General features: G+C 42.2%; 2 protein-coding genes across 2 annotated transcripts in view; both read right to left on the bottom strand.

The window, feature by feature from the left end:
• The window catches only part of Apoa2 (apolipoprotein A2), a 450,260-nt gene that overhangs the window by 415,316 nt on the left and 16,197 nt on the right, over positions 1–18,747 (bottom strand). The window lies entirely within an intron of this gene.
• On the bottom strand, positions 99–8,827 carry LOC109693505 (low affinity immunoglobulin gamma Fc region receptor III-A). Its single transcript, XM_020174853.2, has 5 exons — positions 8,701–8,827; positions 7,867–7,887; positions 7,250–7,516; positions 3,679–3,933; positions 99–1,558 (listed from the first exon to the last, which is right to left on the bottom strand). The coding sequence occupies exons 1-5, from the start codon at positions 8,774–8,776 to the stop codon at positions 1,368–1,370; spliced, it is 810 nt and encodes a 269-aa protein (XP_020030442.1). The 5' UTR covers positions 8,777–8,827; the 3' UTR covers positions 99–1,367.

Here is an 18,747-nt window from a genome sequence, read left to right as displayed (position 1 = left end):
GTTGTAGTGATATGGTTATGGAGAGAAGACGGGTTTCTCATTAATACAAGCCAGTCTCACACAGAATAGAATTTTAACAAAAGGAAGGAAAAACAAGATTTTATCTTTCATGTTTTATTGTCGTATTTTTTCCCATCTTTTTGAGTAGCATGCCAGATCTTGTAAAATGCTTTATTGGAAGCAAGACATGCTCTATTAAAAACATCTAAAGCAGAAAAAGGTAGCTAAAGCTTTCTTCCATAAGCAACAATCGTCTTCCCATGGGTACTGCCATGCTGAGGACTTCAAAGTTTCATCATTTAAGTCAGGGGTGCTCAGGACATTGAGTGTGGGTTAGCCAACATTTGTTTAATGAATGATGTGAACAAATTATACCTGGAATAAGTACTGAAGCAGAAAAGCTGTTTTTTATAGTCCTTGCCCTTCCTCACTCTAATTCTTACTACCTTGGTCAACAAACCTGTCTTTGCCCTCCCCCACTCCCCTGCCAGTTTCTTCCTGTGAACTAGTGGATGACACTTTCATGACGAATGTTCTCAGTTCAAATGCTCAGCCATCTCTGCTCACACAGTACTTGTTCCATGCTTTTCAAACACGAGGACTGGTCTTGCAAGGCTGGTTCCCTTCCTGGCCCTATTTTCTACTCACAGCATTAAGAGGATTCATCATTATAGGCTCACAGACCATCCCATTTCTGATAGAGACACCCCTGGAAAGCTCAAGTCCATGTCACCAGTGTGATTTTCTGTAACTCTGCCATGGCTCCTGTTCTAGGAAGGCAGCCTTATCTCTGGGCCCAAATATGGCATCTCCCTGCTGTGTCCCAGGCTCCCCTGCTCTTTCTCAACCATCCCCCTCATCTGCTCTGCTAATTGCTTAGATCCTCAGCAATTCTCACACTTTGTCTGGAAAGAGTTTGAGGGTCCTCTGAAGGCATTGAGCCCTGGAGCAACAGATGCAGGCCCTGTTCAACCATTAATTCACTTATCTACTTATGCACTTATTTAGGAATAGTTATCCTACATTTAAAAGGTACTATCCAGAGCCTGTATTGTTGCCTTGCTATGTGGGACTGGTTGGGACAGAGAAAGTGTATAGCTCTGAGACTTCCATTTCTGGGAGTATGGCTGGTTACTGGGGCTTCTCTGTTAGCCCTTAAAGATTGCAGGCCTTTGCTTTTCATTGGAGATCACCCCAGTGGAGATCAAGAGAAAACAGAGAGTTGAAGAAAGGGCCTTCAGCACAGGCTCTTGAGTTATACTTTTCTCCCTGCTCTAGGAGGTGCCTAACACAGATGATGAAGTTGCAAATCCAGAGAAATTCATAGATGCTGTGCCACTGCTCTCTCTACCCCATGAGCTAAGGGGTCATTTGTCTTGAGGATCCCGGTTCCATTGAAATTTGTGGTCCTTCCAGTTTTCCATTGAGCTTCGAAGGTTTCTCTGCATAGAGTAGTATAGCCCCGTGTCTGCTGCAAACAAGACTCCCATCACCAGGCAGAAGATGATTTGGTGCCAAGGTAGAAAGACTGATGAGATGGATGGAGATGCTGAATTATCTAGTAGGCGAAGTAGAGACATGAGAAAAATGCCAGTCATTTAGGTAGAAATCAGGACTAAACGGTGAGGCTACTTATGGACAGCATTCCTGACACCTGCAAGAATCAGGTTCTGGGAAATGAATGGTGGGGGACTCTGGAGGAATTCTTTGCTCCCTCCACTGAGTACTGATCTCAGTGCTACCTGAGCTCCATTCAGCTCATGGAAGTCTTAGCCACAGCTCTGCTTGTCTGCAGGGGATGAAACAAGTTAGGTTGTTGCTGGGTGTTGCATGACCATTATGAAGCTGTCAGATAATGCTGGTGTGTATAAACTGGTATAAATTTGTGGATTTTAGTTTCAATATTTTTAACTTTTAATTTTGATATAAATTTAAAGTTCAAACAAATTTACCAGAATAGAATAAAGAAGTATAAATAGTATAAAGGACTCTCATATATCTTTTATCCAGGTTCACTGATTATTTATATCTCATCTCATTTGCTTATCATTTCCTCTCTTTCCCTAGCCTTGCAACAGGCCCTCTGTACCCACAGGTTCTAAACCTGTGGGTTCAACTAACTTTAAATAAAAAATATTTAAACTAGGGCTGGTGAAGTGGCTTAAGCAGTAAAAGCATCTGCCTAGCAAGTATGCAGACCCTGTGTTCAAATCCTTATAGCATCAAAAAAAAATCTGAACAATAATTATTTCTGTATTGAACAGGTACAGACTTTAAAAAAATTATTCCCTAAGTAATACAGAATGACAATTATTTATACTGTATTGGATACTATAAGTAATATGGAGGTGATTTAAAATATATGGTGGATTTGACCTGGTTATATTAAAATACTGTCATTTTACAAAGGAACCTTGGGCATCTGCAAAGTTTGGTATTTTTAAGGAGAGGGATACTGAAGTCTTTCTCCCACAGATACTGAGGGACAAATACTTACTTTCAATTTAAAGTGCAATGAGCTGGGTACAGTGACTTGTGACCATACTCCAGCTACTTGGGAGGCTGAGATCAGGAAGCCTGTGTGTGGGTCAAGGCCACCCTGGGTTCAAGGCCAACCTTGAAAGCAAATAGCCAGAGTAAATGGCCTGGAGGTGTGGCTCAAGCAGTAGAATGCCTGCTTTGCTAGTGCAAAGCCCTGAGTTTAATCCCCACTCCCATCAAAAAAGAAAAAAAAATAACAATTTACAACAGTAAATTGTTTATATTTTGGTTCAGTTATACATAGCTCTGTAAAATCAGAAAGTCTGGGGATAGTACAGATCTAAATCTCTCATCCTGAAGATTGGTATCAACAGAAGCTAGAAATGTTTTCTAAGTGACTTAATGGGATCCAAAATGCTATTCTGAGATATTAGTGTCCTGTCCAGTTCTTTTTTTTTTTTTTCTGGCAGTATTAGATTTTGAAGTCAGGGCTTCATATAGATGCTCTACTGCTTGAACCACACCTCCAGATCCTCCAGTCCTTAATGGTTCTATATTCAGGTTTGAAGCCTTTGAGGTGTTCTTAGTAACTGTAATTACTTTATTTATTGTACCTCAGTTGCTTTGAAAAATGGAGTCAATGTTACCTGACTCATAAAGTCGAGGAGGTTCACTATTATTGTTAATCTAAGTGCATGAAAAGAATCTAGCACATTATATAGGTGCCCAACAAATAATCAACTCGTCTTCGCTATGGAGAAGAAGCTGAGGTTCAGAAAAATAAGTGACTCACCTAGAGTCACACACAGTTACCTAGCGAAGGAGACAGAATCCAGGGTCTGGCCCCTCTCTGAAATGTGCTGGGGGCTCCCACTAGTCTGGCTTTTGGCTAAAAATTGATTCTTACATGGGAAGAGAGTGTAGGTAAAAAATGGCCCACATGACAGGAGCACATGGCATCATGGGTAAAGAGGAAATGTGGCCTGGTCTCCTGCTGTCATGCTGGAGAGTGAATGACACCTCTTAGCTACTCTTTAGGAATAGGCTGGAACAGGATGCAGGGATTTCCAGTTTCTGTTAGTCACCAGGAGGAACCCCATAGAAAAAAAAAAGAAGTCTGTGGAGTCAGGCACCTCCTCCCAACTCATCTTGCCCACACACAAGGGCTCTGGGCTGCCTTGGGCTACCAACTCTCACCTCGAATGATGATGCTTACAGTCTCCGAAGACTTGTTGTTATTCCCGATAAGCCCCCTACAGAAGTAGGAGCCGTTGTCGCTGCTTGTGGCTTTTTGAATGTGGAAGTCAGAGTTCTGATGAAAGTACTTCTTGCCTTTGCCATCCTGTAAATATGTGACCTTTTGCACAGGCCTGTTTTTCCAGCTGTGGCATCTCAGCCAAATGGGGTCTCCCTCCTGGAACACCCACTGAGTGGTCTGGAGCAACAGCCAACCTGAAAGACACAGATAGGCCTCAGGCCAGGAGGCCAAGTTCTAAATGCAGAACTCTTCTAAAGGGAATGCCCACCACCCATATACTGTGATATAAAGAAAAGTCACACTGGGGCCATTTTACATAGCTCCCCTTGGGAAAAGGCTGATTGGGCCCTGAAAGAGGACTTAAGTCACACCAAGACCTTTTGTCTAATGGAGAACAGGGACAAACACACATGATCAAGACATAAGGTTAGTGCAGAAAATGAGGTAGGTGAGAAGCAAGGCTGAGGTTATCTGCCTTGATCTTTAAGTGCTAGACTTGGATCAGTTTTGGAAGGTAGTGAGGCATCACAGTAAGTTCTAGGTAAAAACCACATTTGAAAATGTGGGTTTGCTTCATTAGGAAAAGGTAGATTTCAGAGGGAATAGGCACTTGTAGGAATATTGAAAGACTCTCACAAGAGTCAGGAATAAGGTGACCAGGTGGCCACAGGAGTAACTGTGAATGGTGAAGGAGTACTCAATGTAAAAGTCAAGGAGAGAAAGCAAGAAAGAAGAAGAAGAAGAAGAAGAAGAAGAAGAAGAAGAAGAAGAAGAAGAAGAAGAAGAAGAAGAAGAAGAAGAAGAAGAAAGGGAGAGAGAGAGAGAGAGAGAGAGGCAACACAAGCAACATGACTGACAGGGCCCTGAGGGTTCTGACAGGCCATGGGACCTCAGCGATACCATCTTCATTACTGAGCACGGCTTTCAAGAGGGAAAATCTATCATTAGGACACCTGTTCTCACACCCATCTCACCAGAAGTCTCATAGAGAGAATGTGAAGTCATGGTCAGGAAAGGACATGAGTAATTAAAAGTGATAGAAATGATGATAGCATGAGAAACACTGATGAGGTAATGGTAAATTTAACCTAAAAACAAATTGTATGGGAAAAGCAAAGGGAAGGACACACATTAAGATATTAACAAGAGTTTCCCCGGGGGAGTGGGACCAAAGGTCATTTTAGTTTCCTCTCTTTTATTTATTTTTGGTGGTACTAGGTTTGAACTCATGGCCTCACACTTGCTAGGCAGGTGTTCTTAATTCTTGAGCCACTCCTCCAGCCCCCTTTTGTTTTTATTTATACTTGAAGTCAAACCCAAATGACTTTTATAGTAAGAACAAAGCAAAATTTGCTACAATTTAAGAATCTACTATTTTATGCTAAACAAAATTTGTAGAATATTTGGGTGAAGATTCTCCACCAGCAACATTTGCCAAATAGAAGTCAATCTTTATTGAAAGTGTATTCCTTTCCTAATAAACTTTACTATCACTTAAAAAAAAGATACATAATTTATCAGCTGGGCATGGTGACGAATGCCTGTAATCTCAGCACTTGGGAGGCTGAGGCAGGAAGATTTTGCATTCAAGGTCAGCTGGGGCTACATGGTGGGACCCTGTCTCAAAAATAAAGAAATAAAAGAGCTGGAGGTATGGCTCAACTGCTAGGCAAGCACAAGGCCCTGAGTTCAAACCCTAGTACTGCCAAAAAAAAAAAAAAAAAAGAACCCTAAAAGTAAAATGTGCATATCATTTATTAAGAAGACCATTTATCCATGTGTCTTCTTACTTTTTTAGCACAGGGATGAATTGTTATTAGCATAAGATTATAATTGATATGTACAGAGTCTGGTGGTCTTCAAATAGTCTTAGTTCAGTATGTCCTGCCATGAACTCAGTGAATATTCATATATACATCATTCAACATTTTATTAAACATTCACTATGTGCCAGGTACTTTGTAGACTGGAGATACTCAGATGATGAAGAGATATGGTCCCCAACCTCAAAGAACCTACAGTCTAGACATAGAAACATATATACTCTCAAATGTTAATATACAATGTGATAAGTACTACAACAGGCTAAGAATGAGGGGCTGCAGGACAAATGAGACTGGAACAAACAAATTCTACTGAAGAAAGTAAAGCAAGCTTCTAAAAGATGACACATAGAAATGGGTCCTACAGGATAATCTGGAGTTTTCCGGGTCATGATCATGGTCACAATTTTACATAGTCCTTGTTGACTAGACTTCTAAAGTTGGTATCTAAAGCCAAGTTCAAGGCAAAATAATAACTCTTAGACTAGTTGGGCGCTGGTGGCTCACGCCTGTAATCCTAGCTACTCAGGAGGCAGAGCTCAGGAGGATTGAGGTGCCATGCCAGCCTGGGCAAATAGCTTGAGAGACCTTATCTTAAAACTCAACACAAAACAGGGCTCGTGGATTGGCTCAAGTGGTGGAATACCTGCCTAGCAAGTCTGAGGCCCGAAATTCACACCCAGTACCACAAAAAAAAAAAAAGGGAAAAAACTAAAATGACCTTTGGTCCCATTCCCCCAGAGGAAAAAAGAAACTCCTGTTAATTATTTAAGTGTGTGTCCTTCCTAGACTTGATTTTTCTACTGCTTTCTCTTGGCAATTCCACATTTTATTTGGTCTTGGGTGACCACCTCTCCACTAGCTAAATAATTGATGTTCCTTCTTGTAGTCTCATGAAGTGAGAGCCATGTATCAGAGAGGTATAATCAGAGGCATAAGAGCCATAAAAATCAGCTTCATAGGCCCAATTCAATATAATTCTATGCAGACTCACCTCCCTTAAGCCCTCCTTCCCCTCCAGGCCTGTTTCACCCATGTACATTGTACAAATGGAGCAGTCATGGAAATACAGTCAAGCTTACAGATAGGTGGTGTGATCTGAAGGATCTCAGAAAAGACCCCTGCCTCCAAAATATCCCTCTTACTTAATGTTAGGATGCTATTAAAATACACACAAAGGCTTTCATTCCATGACTAATATGCAGGTTGAACTTGTATATAACTCCACTGGGAAGGGTATCACATGACCAAATTTATGCTGAAGTGTGAGTTTGAATATGGTATTGGTGGAGAGAGTTAGATATGAGAGTGAGGAATCTGAGATCCTGAAAATAAATTCATTAATTTATTTAATAAATATTATGGAGCATCAATGTTATACCCTGATTTCAGATAATACATTCATGTACTTTTCATCTGTGTGAACAGCGATTGCTGGATTTGTTCAGTGCAGCAGTCCTGAAACTAGTATAGGACAGGCTTTAATGTTTTAACAAGGTTACTTACAGCTAGAATTACAGCTCTGATATTCAGTGGAACCAAATATCATCATCTCTTAGATTTAATTCTTAAGAACATCCATCATCTTCAGCTCATCACAAGTATGGGAGTCCTATACTGATGATTTCTTCCCTAGTATTTTACAGCCTTTTACTAGCAATTCCCCTTTTCCCCTTCTCCAACTCACCAATGTGGACTTCTAGCAGCACCGGGTCACTGAGCATGGTGAGGCCTGTCTGGCACCTGTACTCTCCACTGTCCTCAACTCTGGCAGATTTAATGGAGTAGCTGGAGGCCTGGCTTGAGATGAGGCTTCCATTGTGCAACCACTGGGTAGAACTGTTGCCAGGGGGGTAGGTGCCCTGGCACTTTAGAGTCACATAGTCTTCCTCGAGCACTCTGACCCATGGAGGGTCTAAAAGCACCACAGCCTTTGGGAGATCTGCTGGGGAGCCTAGAGAACGGAGTGAGAACAGAGAGATGAGCAGCCCACCCCTGGCATTCCCAGGGAGGGACAAAGCTAGAGTGAGCCCATTGCAAACACACAGTGGGTGACTCAGCCAGAGGCTGTGACTCAGTCTTAGAGCATCTTGGCTGGGAGGTACTTGGCTCCATTTCTGGCCAGCTCTGTAGCTTGAGAAAAACTGACCAGAGATGACTAGGGCCAAGCTCCACTGTGTTGGGGACTGTTCCTGTCCATCTCACATCAGCAGTGTCCTATGTAGCTGTCATTTCCCAACATCCTGTGGCCATTGCACCCATATGTGCCTCATTCGATCAATACAAGACCATGGGCAAACTCACCAGCTTGCATGCCAGCTGAAACTGTAAGAAAAAAAATGTGAATCAGAAATTGAGTGGGGTGACTGAAGTGTAGAGTGATCTAAACTCTCTCCCCCCCTTGTCCTAGGAGCCCAATGTTCCCCAGAATGAAGATAGTTATAGTGGATACCTTTCCAGCTTCTTGTCCTCTAGTTTCCAATGTCCATGCCTCCTGCCCCTGAACACCCAAATTCCTATTTTTGACACTGTTCCCTTATTCCTTGTTCCCTGTTCAAACTCACACATTAAAGGTAAAGATTGAATTACCCCCAATCAAGCTCAGAAACAACCTTGACCTAAGACCCCTCGAAGGAGTAGAAATGAAAGGTAGAAAGGAACTCTGGCTGGGTGCCGGTGGTGGCTCACACCTGTAACCCTAGTTATTCAGGAGCCAGAGATCAGGAGGATCGAGGTTCAAAGCCAGTCCAGGCAAATAGTTCTTGAGACTCTATCTTGAAAAATCCTATCTCACACACACACACACACACACACACACACACAAAGGAAACCTGGCATGTCAGACTGCAAGAGTCAAACCTTAGGGACTATTTAGTTCATGGTCTTCAATTGACATATAGGGAAATGGAGACCTAGAGGGGTGAAGTAACTGACCTGGCCCCCCAAAAATACACAAAGCAGAACCAGCATTCTGCTTATCCACAGCACCCAGACAGTTTGTTCTAGGAACTTAATCCAGGGATATAGATGTGAGGTGGGGGTCCTATCCCTTGGTGGAGGATCCATCCCTAGCTTGAAAAGGGGTTTCTGAATTTAGGGAATTTTAAGTTCTCCCTCAGCCAGGTGACCCTGACTTACCTAGAAGTAGCAGAGTTGTTGGTGACAGCAGCTGCCACATGCTGCTGTATTGAGCCAACGGAGTCACCACAGACATCTGGAGCCCTCCAGGGGCCTCACTGACTAGAAAAGAGGAAGTAAACGGCCTTTCCCCAACCCCCTCAGTGCATCACTCACGAGGTTCCTTTTCCGGGAACATTGTCTGATTCTGAATGTGGACTCAGCACTGTGGTAAGGCAGGAACAGGAGGGAAGGAGTCAAGATTCATCTGCCTGCCTGTTCCACACAGGCGACTGCTGAACATATGGGAACTACACACACAATCTATCAGAACATATCTCAGCAATCTCAGGATGTTTGTCTTCAAATCCTGGGTTTGGGTCTACCCAGGGCCAAGAATGGGATTGCTTTATCCAGGGATAAACCTCAAGGGAGGCATTTTCCAGGGGTCCCTTGATTCTATCTCAGAATTATCACTCTCCTGCTTGTCGCAGCCCCATCTCAATTTCAGCCCAGGACCTGCCTGCATATAGAAAATACTAATTTAAAATCAGTAGACACCTGGAAGTGTCTTCTCAATATCACCTCCACCATTTCTTTCAAAATTCAAAATACACATGCCCTTGGGATATGTAATTCACAAGAGCTGCTAACTTCTTATTGTGAATTTGATCATTAAATCTCCATCCTCTGCTAGGAAAACCCAGGAAGTGGGAGAGAAAAGGGCTCTAAGAGAGGAAATACCAGTGAAAGTCTGAGAGGATCATAGAAAAGGTGGGAGGGTAAAACAATAGTAACTCATTTCCCCCCGCTCTGTGTGATTCTATTTATTATATGAATTTCAAAAACATGCTCCCTGGGCTGGACCTAGGTGTTGATGACATGGCCAAATACACCTAGAAGGTAAGAATCACTGGTAAATATTGGGGTTCGAGGGTGCCTTCCTCTGGAAAATGGCAAAAGGAATTGTACACTTGCTCTTTCTGAGGCAAAACTTGGATGAAGAGAACTTCTGTGGGGATCTTGCAGCACTGTGGTTTCTGCAAGAAAACAGCAGCTGGTGATGTCTGGACCTAAAACATCACTTCTGCCATCATAGTTAATTCCACCATGAAAACTGAAGGAAGTGAAAGACCAATAGACACTCCACCCTTTCACATATCATCATCCTTTGCAGACTCTTCTTCATGGATTTCCTTTCTTTGCTGAGAGCATCAAAGGATTTCAAAAGTTTCAGTTCATAGCTCTGTGTTTCTGGACCCTGTGGTGAGGCAGAACTCATGGTGGAGGGGGCATTTGGCAGAGGAGGTTGCTCTCCTCATGGCAGCAAAGAGGGAGCTGGGACAGGAAGTCTACTTGACATTGCCTGGTCTGTGCTGTGCTACAGCACCTCAGGGTAGCTCTAGCCCCTCAGGAATCCATGTGTCCGGGCTGGTCTATGAGCCAAATGGCCACATCCCAGGGCTTCTTACTAGAAAAGATGGAGGTGGAGGGCCAGGAAGTGGTAAGATTGTTAACCTCTTCTTCTCTTTCCAACCCCCACTGCAACACTTAACACATCCTTTCTAACCCCCACTTTGTTAACCATCACATCGGTCCAAGTCCCCATCCTGAAAATCAAATACTCTGCTTGGTAGTGCTGTTCCCCGAGTGGGTTCCCAGACATCTGAGTGGGTCTCATCTGGCTTGGGTGAGCAGCAGACAGATGTGGGCAAGTGATGCTTAGCAGGGGTAGAATGGAGGCAGGGTTGCCTGCAGAATCATACAAAAATCACTTCTGTAGTTTTGTTTTGGTCTTTTTCCTGGGTAGAATTAATAATCCTCCCCCTTTGCCAACTACTCACTCCTACAAGGTCTTCTCAGTAGTCTCTCCCCACAGGACCTTGATTTTAAGACCTTGCACTTGCTAGGCAAGTGCTCTACCACTTGAGCCACTCCTCTATCCCTTTTGCTTTAGGTTATTTTTCATACAGGGTCCAGTGTTTTTACCCAGGGCCAGCCTACCCTTCCTTCAAACCTGGGATTATAGATGCACACCACCAAATCTGGCTTGTTTTTTTCTCTTTTTTTTAGTGGGACTGGGGTTTGAAATCAGAGCTTTGTGCTTGCAAAACAGCTACTGTACTGCTTGAGTCACTCGTCCATTTTTGGTCTGGTTAGTTTGGAGATGGAGATCTTGAGAACTATTTGCCTGGGCTGGCCTCTAACTGCAATTCTCCAGATTGAAGATACTAAGTAGGTAGGATTACATTGCTCAGCCTGGCTTATTTGTTAAAAGCAGGTCTTTTTACTTTTTGTTGGGGCTGGCTGCCAATCACAAGCCTCCTGATTTCTGCCTCCCAAGAAACTGGAATGACAGGCTTGTATCACCACACCCAGCCCTCCCCCAGGCATTCTCTATTCTTCTGTGGCTTTCTGTCATGTGACTTGTGGTGTAAAGTACTCACTTTGAGGTTTCATGTTCTTCTCTGACTCATCTATTTGTTGCGCTCAAATGAAGGGGGAATTGTTAGCTGTAGAGAGGAAAGGCTATCTATATAGGAAAGAGAGAGAGCACAGGAGGAAAAGGGATAGCAACCAAGTGGAAAGCATCCAGGGAGTTTTTACTGGTGCTTGTTGAGCAATCCTCAAATGGACTGTTGTTGGAGTTGTGGTAAGGATTAATTCTACAGTGACAAATAAAGTGCAAAATTTTTACAAAGATGGTCCTCGGAGATCTTGTATAGAAGTGTTGTTTTTTTTTCCCTCTCCCCCCCACACCTTTTTTTAAAAAAGGATTTATGTATCTGTTTTTGGCAGTATCAGGGTTTGAACTCAGGGCTTTGCACTTGCTAGGCAGGCATTCTACCATTTGAGCAATCCACCAGCCTTCCCCTCCCCTCTCTTACTCTCTCCTCCTCTCTCCTTTCCTTCAATATTGGAATGCCAGGCACACCACAAGTTCCTGAGATTCAGAGATAGTTATCATCTCCCGGAACTTATGAGTTCCTTAGGAGGAGAATACCAGATAGCTATGTATCTGAAGTGCTGTGGGGGATATGAGAACATTTTTGAAATACCGCTTATGCACAAGAAAGGCAATGGCCATTCTGTATAGAGGAAGAGTCTATACAGAATGGCCACTGCCATCCTCCACATGGAGGAGAGAGTGCTTTGGTTGGATCACAAAAGACAATTGTATGTTTAGCTGTAAGATTTTTTTGAGGGAATAGACATTCCAGGAAAAGAGGTGGCATGAGCAAAAGCTTAGAGCAATGTAGGTTACTCTGTTTCCAGAACTGTACTTCTACAAGTGTGATGAGGACCACAAAGAAGGAGCACTATCTTTTTGTATGTCTGACATCTGCTCTCACATGGGTCTGAGATGGAATACTAACTCTACCACTTATTTAACCCTTCTAGGCCTCAGTTTTCTTGTTGGTAAATACAGGAAGAGGAATAGCTTTGGGTGGGAGAGAGAATGTTTTCAGCTTTTGTTGTTGTTGAGAGTGAGGTAGTTGTGGAGATTTCAGACAAAAATGCCAAGTAGTCAATTGGATATATGACCCTGGAACTCAGAAGACAGGATGGGACAGAAGGGACACCACATGGTTGATGTTGTAAACTTCTGGTAAAAGGCTTAGGCCCTCTTCCAAGAAAAGATGTAAATATGAACACTGTTTTCTCTATAAATTAAGAAGCTCCCTGTGATCCCCTCCAGAGATTCTAGGGTAAGATATAGACCTGGGGAGATGTCTCAATGGTAGAACATTTTCCTACCATGTGTGAGGCTCTGGATTCTATCTCCAGCATCAGGAGGAGGGGGAAGTATGGATAAGATCTTTCCAACTATAAAAGTATCAAGTGAGGAAAAAGGGAGCACAGTGAGGAGAAAGAAGGAGGGGCTGAGGAGAGAAGAGAGAGTGGATGACAGAAACTTGTCACACAGAGATGTTTACACTGTGTGAAAAGGAAGAAGAGCTGATACAGGGGTTTTGCTGCGAAGGGCTAAAGGAGAAAGAACAGGAAAGATCATCCAGGAGGGAGTAATCAACAATATTAAAGGTTATAGAAAAATGTTCAAGAAGAAGTCCTTCACTGTGGCAATCAGGGAGCTGTTAATGATTTATGCCTGAGCAATTTCAGAGGTTGAACCTGACAGCCTTTTGGTTGAAGACTGAGTGAAGATGAAAAAGTATTTAAATGGATTACTATTTCTTTTCAGAACCTCCACTATAAAGGAATAGTGGCTGTTTTCCCAGGCTGTCCAGACCTACTTCCCTTCCCTTCCTGTTAGGGAGGCCCTCTTGGAGACCAGGCATGAGCCTGGACTGGGAATAATGGAGTTTGCATAGCCTCTCCATGGTATGAGTTTGCACAGCCTCTCCTACCAAATTTTTCCCAGTACCTGGTGTCTTGACCTTTGTTCTCACATCTCCTTGAAGAATACAACCTGCTGTGTCCACATACCAGCCTCCTGATGCAAAAGTAGGTAAAGTACCAGAACTGTTAGGAGACTCACTGATGCCAGATTAATCACTACCTTAGATAAGGTGTCCTGCGTGCCTTGATGATTCCAGAACTGATGTGTCGTAATTAAGCTTCATTAGCCTTAGGAAAATTAGCCCACCAAACCTCATTCCTTTTACCTTGAATCAAAGAATTGTTAAAACTTGATTTTTACCTGAGTCTTTTCCTTGTACTGACCTATAAAATAACCACTCTGGCTCAGATAGGTGCTCATGTTTCCCACCAGGAATATGCAGCCCTCCCATCCCCAGGTTTTCTGTTTTATGTCTGTATGTCTGTGTGTGTCTTATTTCTCATTCCCCGCTGCTCTTAGTCAGGTTCACACAGCATACCCGCACAGGTCACAGGCAAGACCCCACTGTGAGCAGTCTAAAATAGAAAGTGGTGATTGCTTTCTACTATATTAACTGTTTGGTCTAGCAGCATAAGAACAAAGGACTTAGTTCAGGGAGTGGTTTGCTGTTGCACTTCCCAAAACCCGTGAAGCTGTTTCACAAGTGGGCCCCCAGAAAGGAGCACCAGGGCAGAAAACAGGATATTGCCACCATAAGCCACTGATGGATACTGACCTATTGCCACCATAGGCTGCAGACAGGTGCTGACTGCATAGATGGGGGAAGAAGAAAACCTCCACCCCCTCCTTCTGACAGAAGCTAAAAGAGCCCCTCTGCTATTACTGCAGGGAGCTACCAGTTTCTGGGCTCCATTGCATTTCTTTAGCTGTAGCCTTTTCTATCCCTAATAAATCTACCTGTGTGTGCACTCTTTGTTTCTCATGAGCTTATTCCTAACCCCAGAAAAGAAAGAACCCCTGAAATGGCTCCTCAACAAAACCAAAGGGCCAGGTCCTCTTTGTTCCACTTTGAGGTATGCTACATTGTGCCTACCCCAAATTCATATGTTGAAGTCTATATCTTGAGCCTCTTGCACCTCAGAATGTGACTATTTGGAATCTTTGCACTTGTGAGGTAGGCTCTTTGCTATTTGAGCCATTCTAGCCCCTATTTTAGCTTTTTGAGATGGGCTGGCTATGTAGCCCAGGCTGGCCTTGAACTAGAGATCCTCCTGCCTCAACCTCTAGAGTGTTGGGATTATAGGCATGTGCCATGCCCAGCCTTAATTGTCTTTTAAGCAAATAGTCTTCTTTCTTATTTTAACATCAGCAACAAAATATAGTAAGCTCTGAACTCTAAATATAATAGATTTCAAAATCATTAATGAAAAAATATTTACATGTCTTGTAAAGTGAGAAAAAGAAAACAGGAAGGAAACTAGCAATATATAAGCAAGAGGAGGTGCCAGGTGTGGGGATGCATGCCAGTAATCTCAGCACTCAGGAGGTAGAGGCAGGAGGATGGAGAGTTTGAGACCAGCCTAAGATACATATTGAGTTTGAGTTGAACCTGGGCTGTAGAAGAAGATCAGAAAAAAACAGATTAGGCCTGAGTCCTGAGAAAGTAGCAGGGAGGTAAGGATGGCATAGCAGACAGATAAAACCTGACAAATCTGAACATGAGGAAGGTCATGTAGCACCAGGGAGGGGAAAGTCACATAACAGTAGGGTAAAGTAGCCAATAAAATTAAATATAACCATATATGGATTAGACCTTGCTTTTTGCTTCTGTAACCTGCTTGCAAGGGTATATAAGGTGAGACCCCTTGGTTCTTGGGGCTCAGCCTTTGGACATGAGTCTGCTGAGTCTGTGCTGGCACAATAAAATGTTGCTTCCTTCTATTTGCCTCAAGAGTCCCATATCTCAGCTAGCAAACTCCTGCAACATTTCTTGGAGACTCATCTGGGATTGCAGAGATGGTGAGTTATCACCTCCCTTGTCACTGGGGTGTCCCCCCCAGACTGCCAGGAGGAGATCCCACCAGGTGCCAATGGACAGCTTGATCTGGAGGGGTATTCATCCTCCTGGTGAGTCAGGGTGAGGGCCTCGGATACACAATGGAACCCAGTGAGGAGCAGGAACCAGTGAGGGGAGGGGAGCACCACTCATCAGACTGGTAAGAACCTGGGTTCAAATTTAGGCCTGCCCCAGGAGGCAGAAGGGGAGCTTGATCACCTCCCAATGGAACATCCTAGTAACCACCATTTTGGGGGTGAAACCATGTCTTTCAGGTTCAGGGAGCAGTATGGAAGTGCGGTGCTATATGAGAGTATATGAAAATGTGAGCTGAGATGCAGCCCAGCTGTGAAGCGAGTGAGGAGTTCCCTCCCGCTCTGTGTCTGTCTGGCAGTCTGGTAACAGGAGAAGATGGGTGGAGGCCAGAGTAAAAACACTCTCTTGCAGTGTATGATTAATAACTTTAAAAAGGGTCTTAATGGAGACTACAGAGTTAAGTTAACTCCTAGCAAGCTAAACATCTTTGTAAAGCAGATTGGCCTGATTTTGGTATAGGATGGCTCCCAGAAGGGTCACTAGATAAAACCATGATTAATAAAGTTTACAGAGTAATTGTAAGAAAAAACCCTAACACCCAGGAGAATGGGAAAAGCCAAGAAGCTAAAACTGGTCTTCAAAACCAGACTCTGCTGTTTTATTTAAATTCAGGTAACAATTTAATGAGCATCCTGACGGAGGACTGAGGCTCAGCACTAACTGAGCTCTTAGAAAAATTAACACATAAAGGATGGACTTGCACTGATACATAAGATCTGGTCTGACTTGAAAGAAAAGAGAGAGGAAAAAAAGTCATAAAATGTTTGGAGACAGAAAGGATTAAAGGTTTAATACACTCCTTCAGTTGACTTTTTATGTCTTAAAAATGAAAAGTAAATAAAAAACAATTTAGGATTATTAAAATGTGACAGAAATACTAAACTTGTTGGCACTTTTACTTCTATGGAGTACAAATAGGGAGAACCTACCTAAAAGGGTGAGGAAAAAAAGGAGCAACTTTGACTGTTGCTGGTAAAAAACCTGTTCCAAAAGGTTGGTGCAGTAAGCTTGGTCTGTTAGTGAGACAGTCATGAGATGTTTATATTTCCCTTGCTAATGGCTGGTCAGATTATGCATCCATCTAATGGTGTGCTCACAGTGTGTGTGTATGTAAATATCTTCAAAATGGTTCTTAAAATGCTGCTGTTAGGTTAATCTGATACTCAAGGTAACAAAAAACCCAGGGTATTTATTTTAAAGATCTCTGTTATAAACTGCTTAGGCTTTTTACACATAAATATGTAAACATCTTGAGAATGGTTCTTATTATATGGTCTCACTAAGATGCAGGCATTCAGGGGTTAACACTCTGGCTCAGACCAGAGGGAGAAAAAAAAAAAAAAAAAAAGAAAGAAAGAAAAGTAAAGGGGGAGCCACAGCCTGCAACAAAAATTTTGGAATTTGGGTAAAGAAATGACCTTCACATGTCTCATTCTTCCATAATTACAATCTGGAATTTAATTCTCTCTTATAATACAGGGGTCTATTAAAAATGGGCTTTCTATAAATTGTTTTTATACAAAAAAATAATTTTAAGATTGCTTTCTTTCTGGTCTTTTTCCCCCATACAAATATAAGATTCTAAGTTAAAAGATTTTATAAATTAATTTCAACAAGTAATATGATATGAATGATATGATTTTTTAAAATAAAAGGATAAAAAAATACTTTAAAAAAAAGAGATAAAGACAAGCTCCCCCAGGGGATACAAAATAAGTTGTCATAAAGGTACAGAGTAATTTGTCATAAAAAGATGGAGCTTATGGATGCTTATGTAAGTGATTAACTAAAATCCAGTTACATTAAAGGTTTTGTAAGGTCAAAATTTAATGTACTGATGTTAAACTAAAAACATAATTCTCTAAGCTCATAACAACAAGGCTGTCTTTAAAATATATTGTTCTTGATAAAATTTACAAAAACTTTTCTTAAAAATGGTTTTTGTTTTACAAGATAACTGTCAGGAAGTTTTGGTGCAACAGGTCAATCCACAAATTTGTCAAGACAACAAGAGTTTATTAAAACACACACAAAAAAACAAGAGGCAGCTGAGCACAGGGAATACTGCTGCACTGATAAGTCTTGAGACAGATTTACTTATGTAAAGCCAAAGTGCACCCTCCAGATAGGATAAAAAAACACCCCAAACTCAAAAATGAACACTACACTAGAAGTCAAGACCTCCAGTTTTTATTGGACTCAACTGATTGAAGGTGTTACTCCTACTCCTTCCACATGTTGGATGGAGGGAATTTTTGCCCTGGGATGGCCAGATTGGGCCTGTTATTTTAGGGGGGGCTCCATTGACTGCAGGTTGGTGGGATCCTGCTGTATGTTATGAGCCATATGTCAATGTCAATAATCTGGGATGTGTTCCCTTATCAACATTTGAGCCATGATTCTTGGCCACTATGCTTCTTAACTCCACACTTAGTCCCCATATTTACCTGTGTTCTCTAGTGATTTTTGTCGGGGTTTTAGCTACTAAGATAACTGAGTCATGTTCACTTAAGATTGTTTATGTTGTGGTTGATAAAGACAACCATGTTAGGACTAGATCTCCTCCCCTCTTGCAGATGTCTTAACTTTATCTCCCTGGATAGATGCCAAGGACAGTTGGGCAGACAGTGACCTAACTACAACTTATCTTTCTTGGTTGCCCAGCAACAATATCCCTTAGTGACCTTCCTGATACTTTTCCACTAGCCCCTGCATCTAGCCCAAGCCTGTGTATGGCAATGGGCTCTAGCTCTCTTGCTGGGGTCCCCCTCCACAGGGCTCCTGTCTAAACAATAAACCCTCCAGTGGTGTTTGAGCCATCTCTCTGCCTCTTCCATGCCTCTTATTTTCTAACAGTTTATATAAAATTTTCTAGCTGACCTTAGGGTTAAACAACTGTTGTCTTGGGTGATTCTTGTATGGTTGGTACCATATATGTGTCTGTGACTAGGCTATTTGGGTTTACTAAAACTGTTCTTTCCCCCCTACAACTGATAAAAATCTAAGGTTTTACTTCAAGAACAACTACACTAATATGTATATATAACCTCTATAGAGCTGTGATGCGGTTGCTGGTTCCTGTAGATTAAATATGTTTTCAAGTATATCAAGCCTTCTAAAACACAAAATTTAGATAAGCATGGTAACAAAAGGTTAGTGGTACTGATATACTGTTCTGTTAGTTTCTAAATTGTCTCTCAAAATTTTAACCATGGCTCTTAGTTTTTGTCATTACAGTTCTGATCCTTCTGGGACATTTACAATCAAGTCCATAAAAAAATGACTCTAATAACTACTTGTGTATTTACGTATCAGCCAGGTTAGCTTTTTAGACATATGCTTTTGTTAGATTTTGTTTCGTATTGTCCTTGTCTAGAAGCCCACTGCCTCTTTAGGCACTCTTTCTAAGCCCTTTTGTTGCTTAAATTTGGCCAAAAGGGTCTAATTGGCACTGACTCCCATCTGATCTGCTCATTTTTCCCTCCCGACGTAGGACCAAGACCAAACAAACAAACAAAATCCAAGAAAAAGCAAATTCTGATGATGATCAATCAAGAAAGATCTTCAGTCTAAAGCCATACCACCCTGAACGCACCTGATCTTGTCTGATCTC

The sequence above is a fragment of the Castor canadensis genome, chromosome 11 (assembly GCF_047511655.1).
Source record: "Castor canadensis chromosome 11, mCasCan1.hap1v2, whole genome shotgun sequence".
NCBI classification, from domain to species: Eukaryota; Metazoa; Chordata; class Mammalia; order Rodentia; family Castoridae; genus Castor; species Castor canadensis.
Note: the sequence above shows the minus strand (reverse complement) of the source record. Positions and strands in the feature narration are given on the sequence as shown.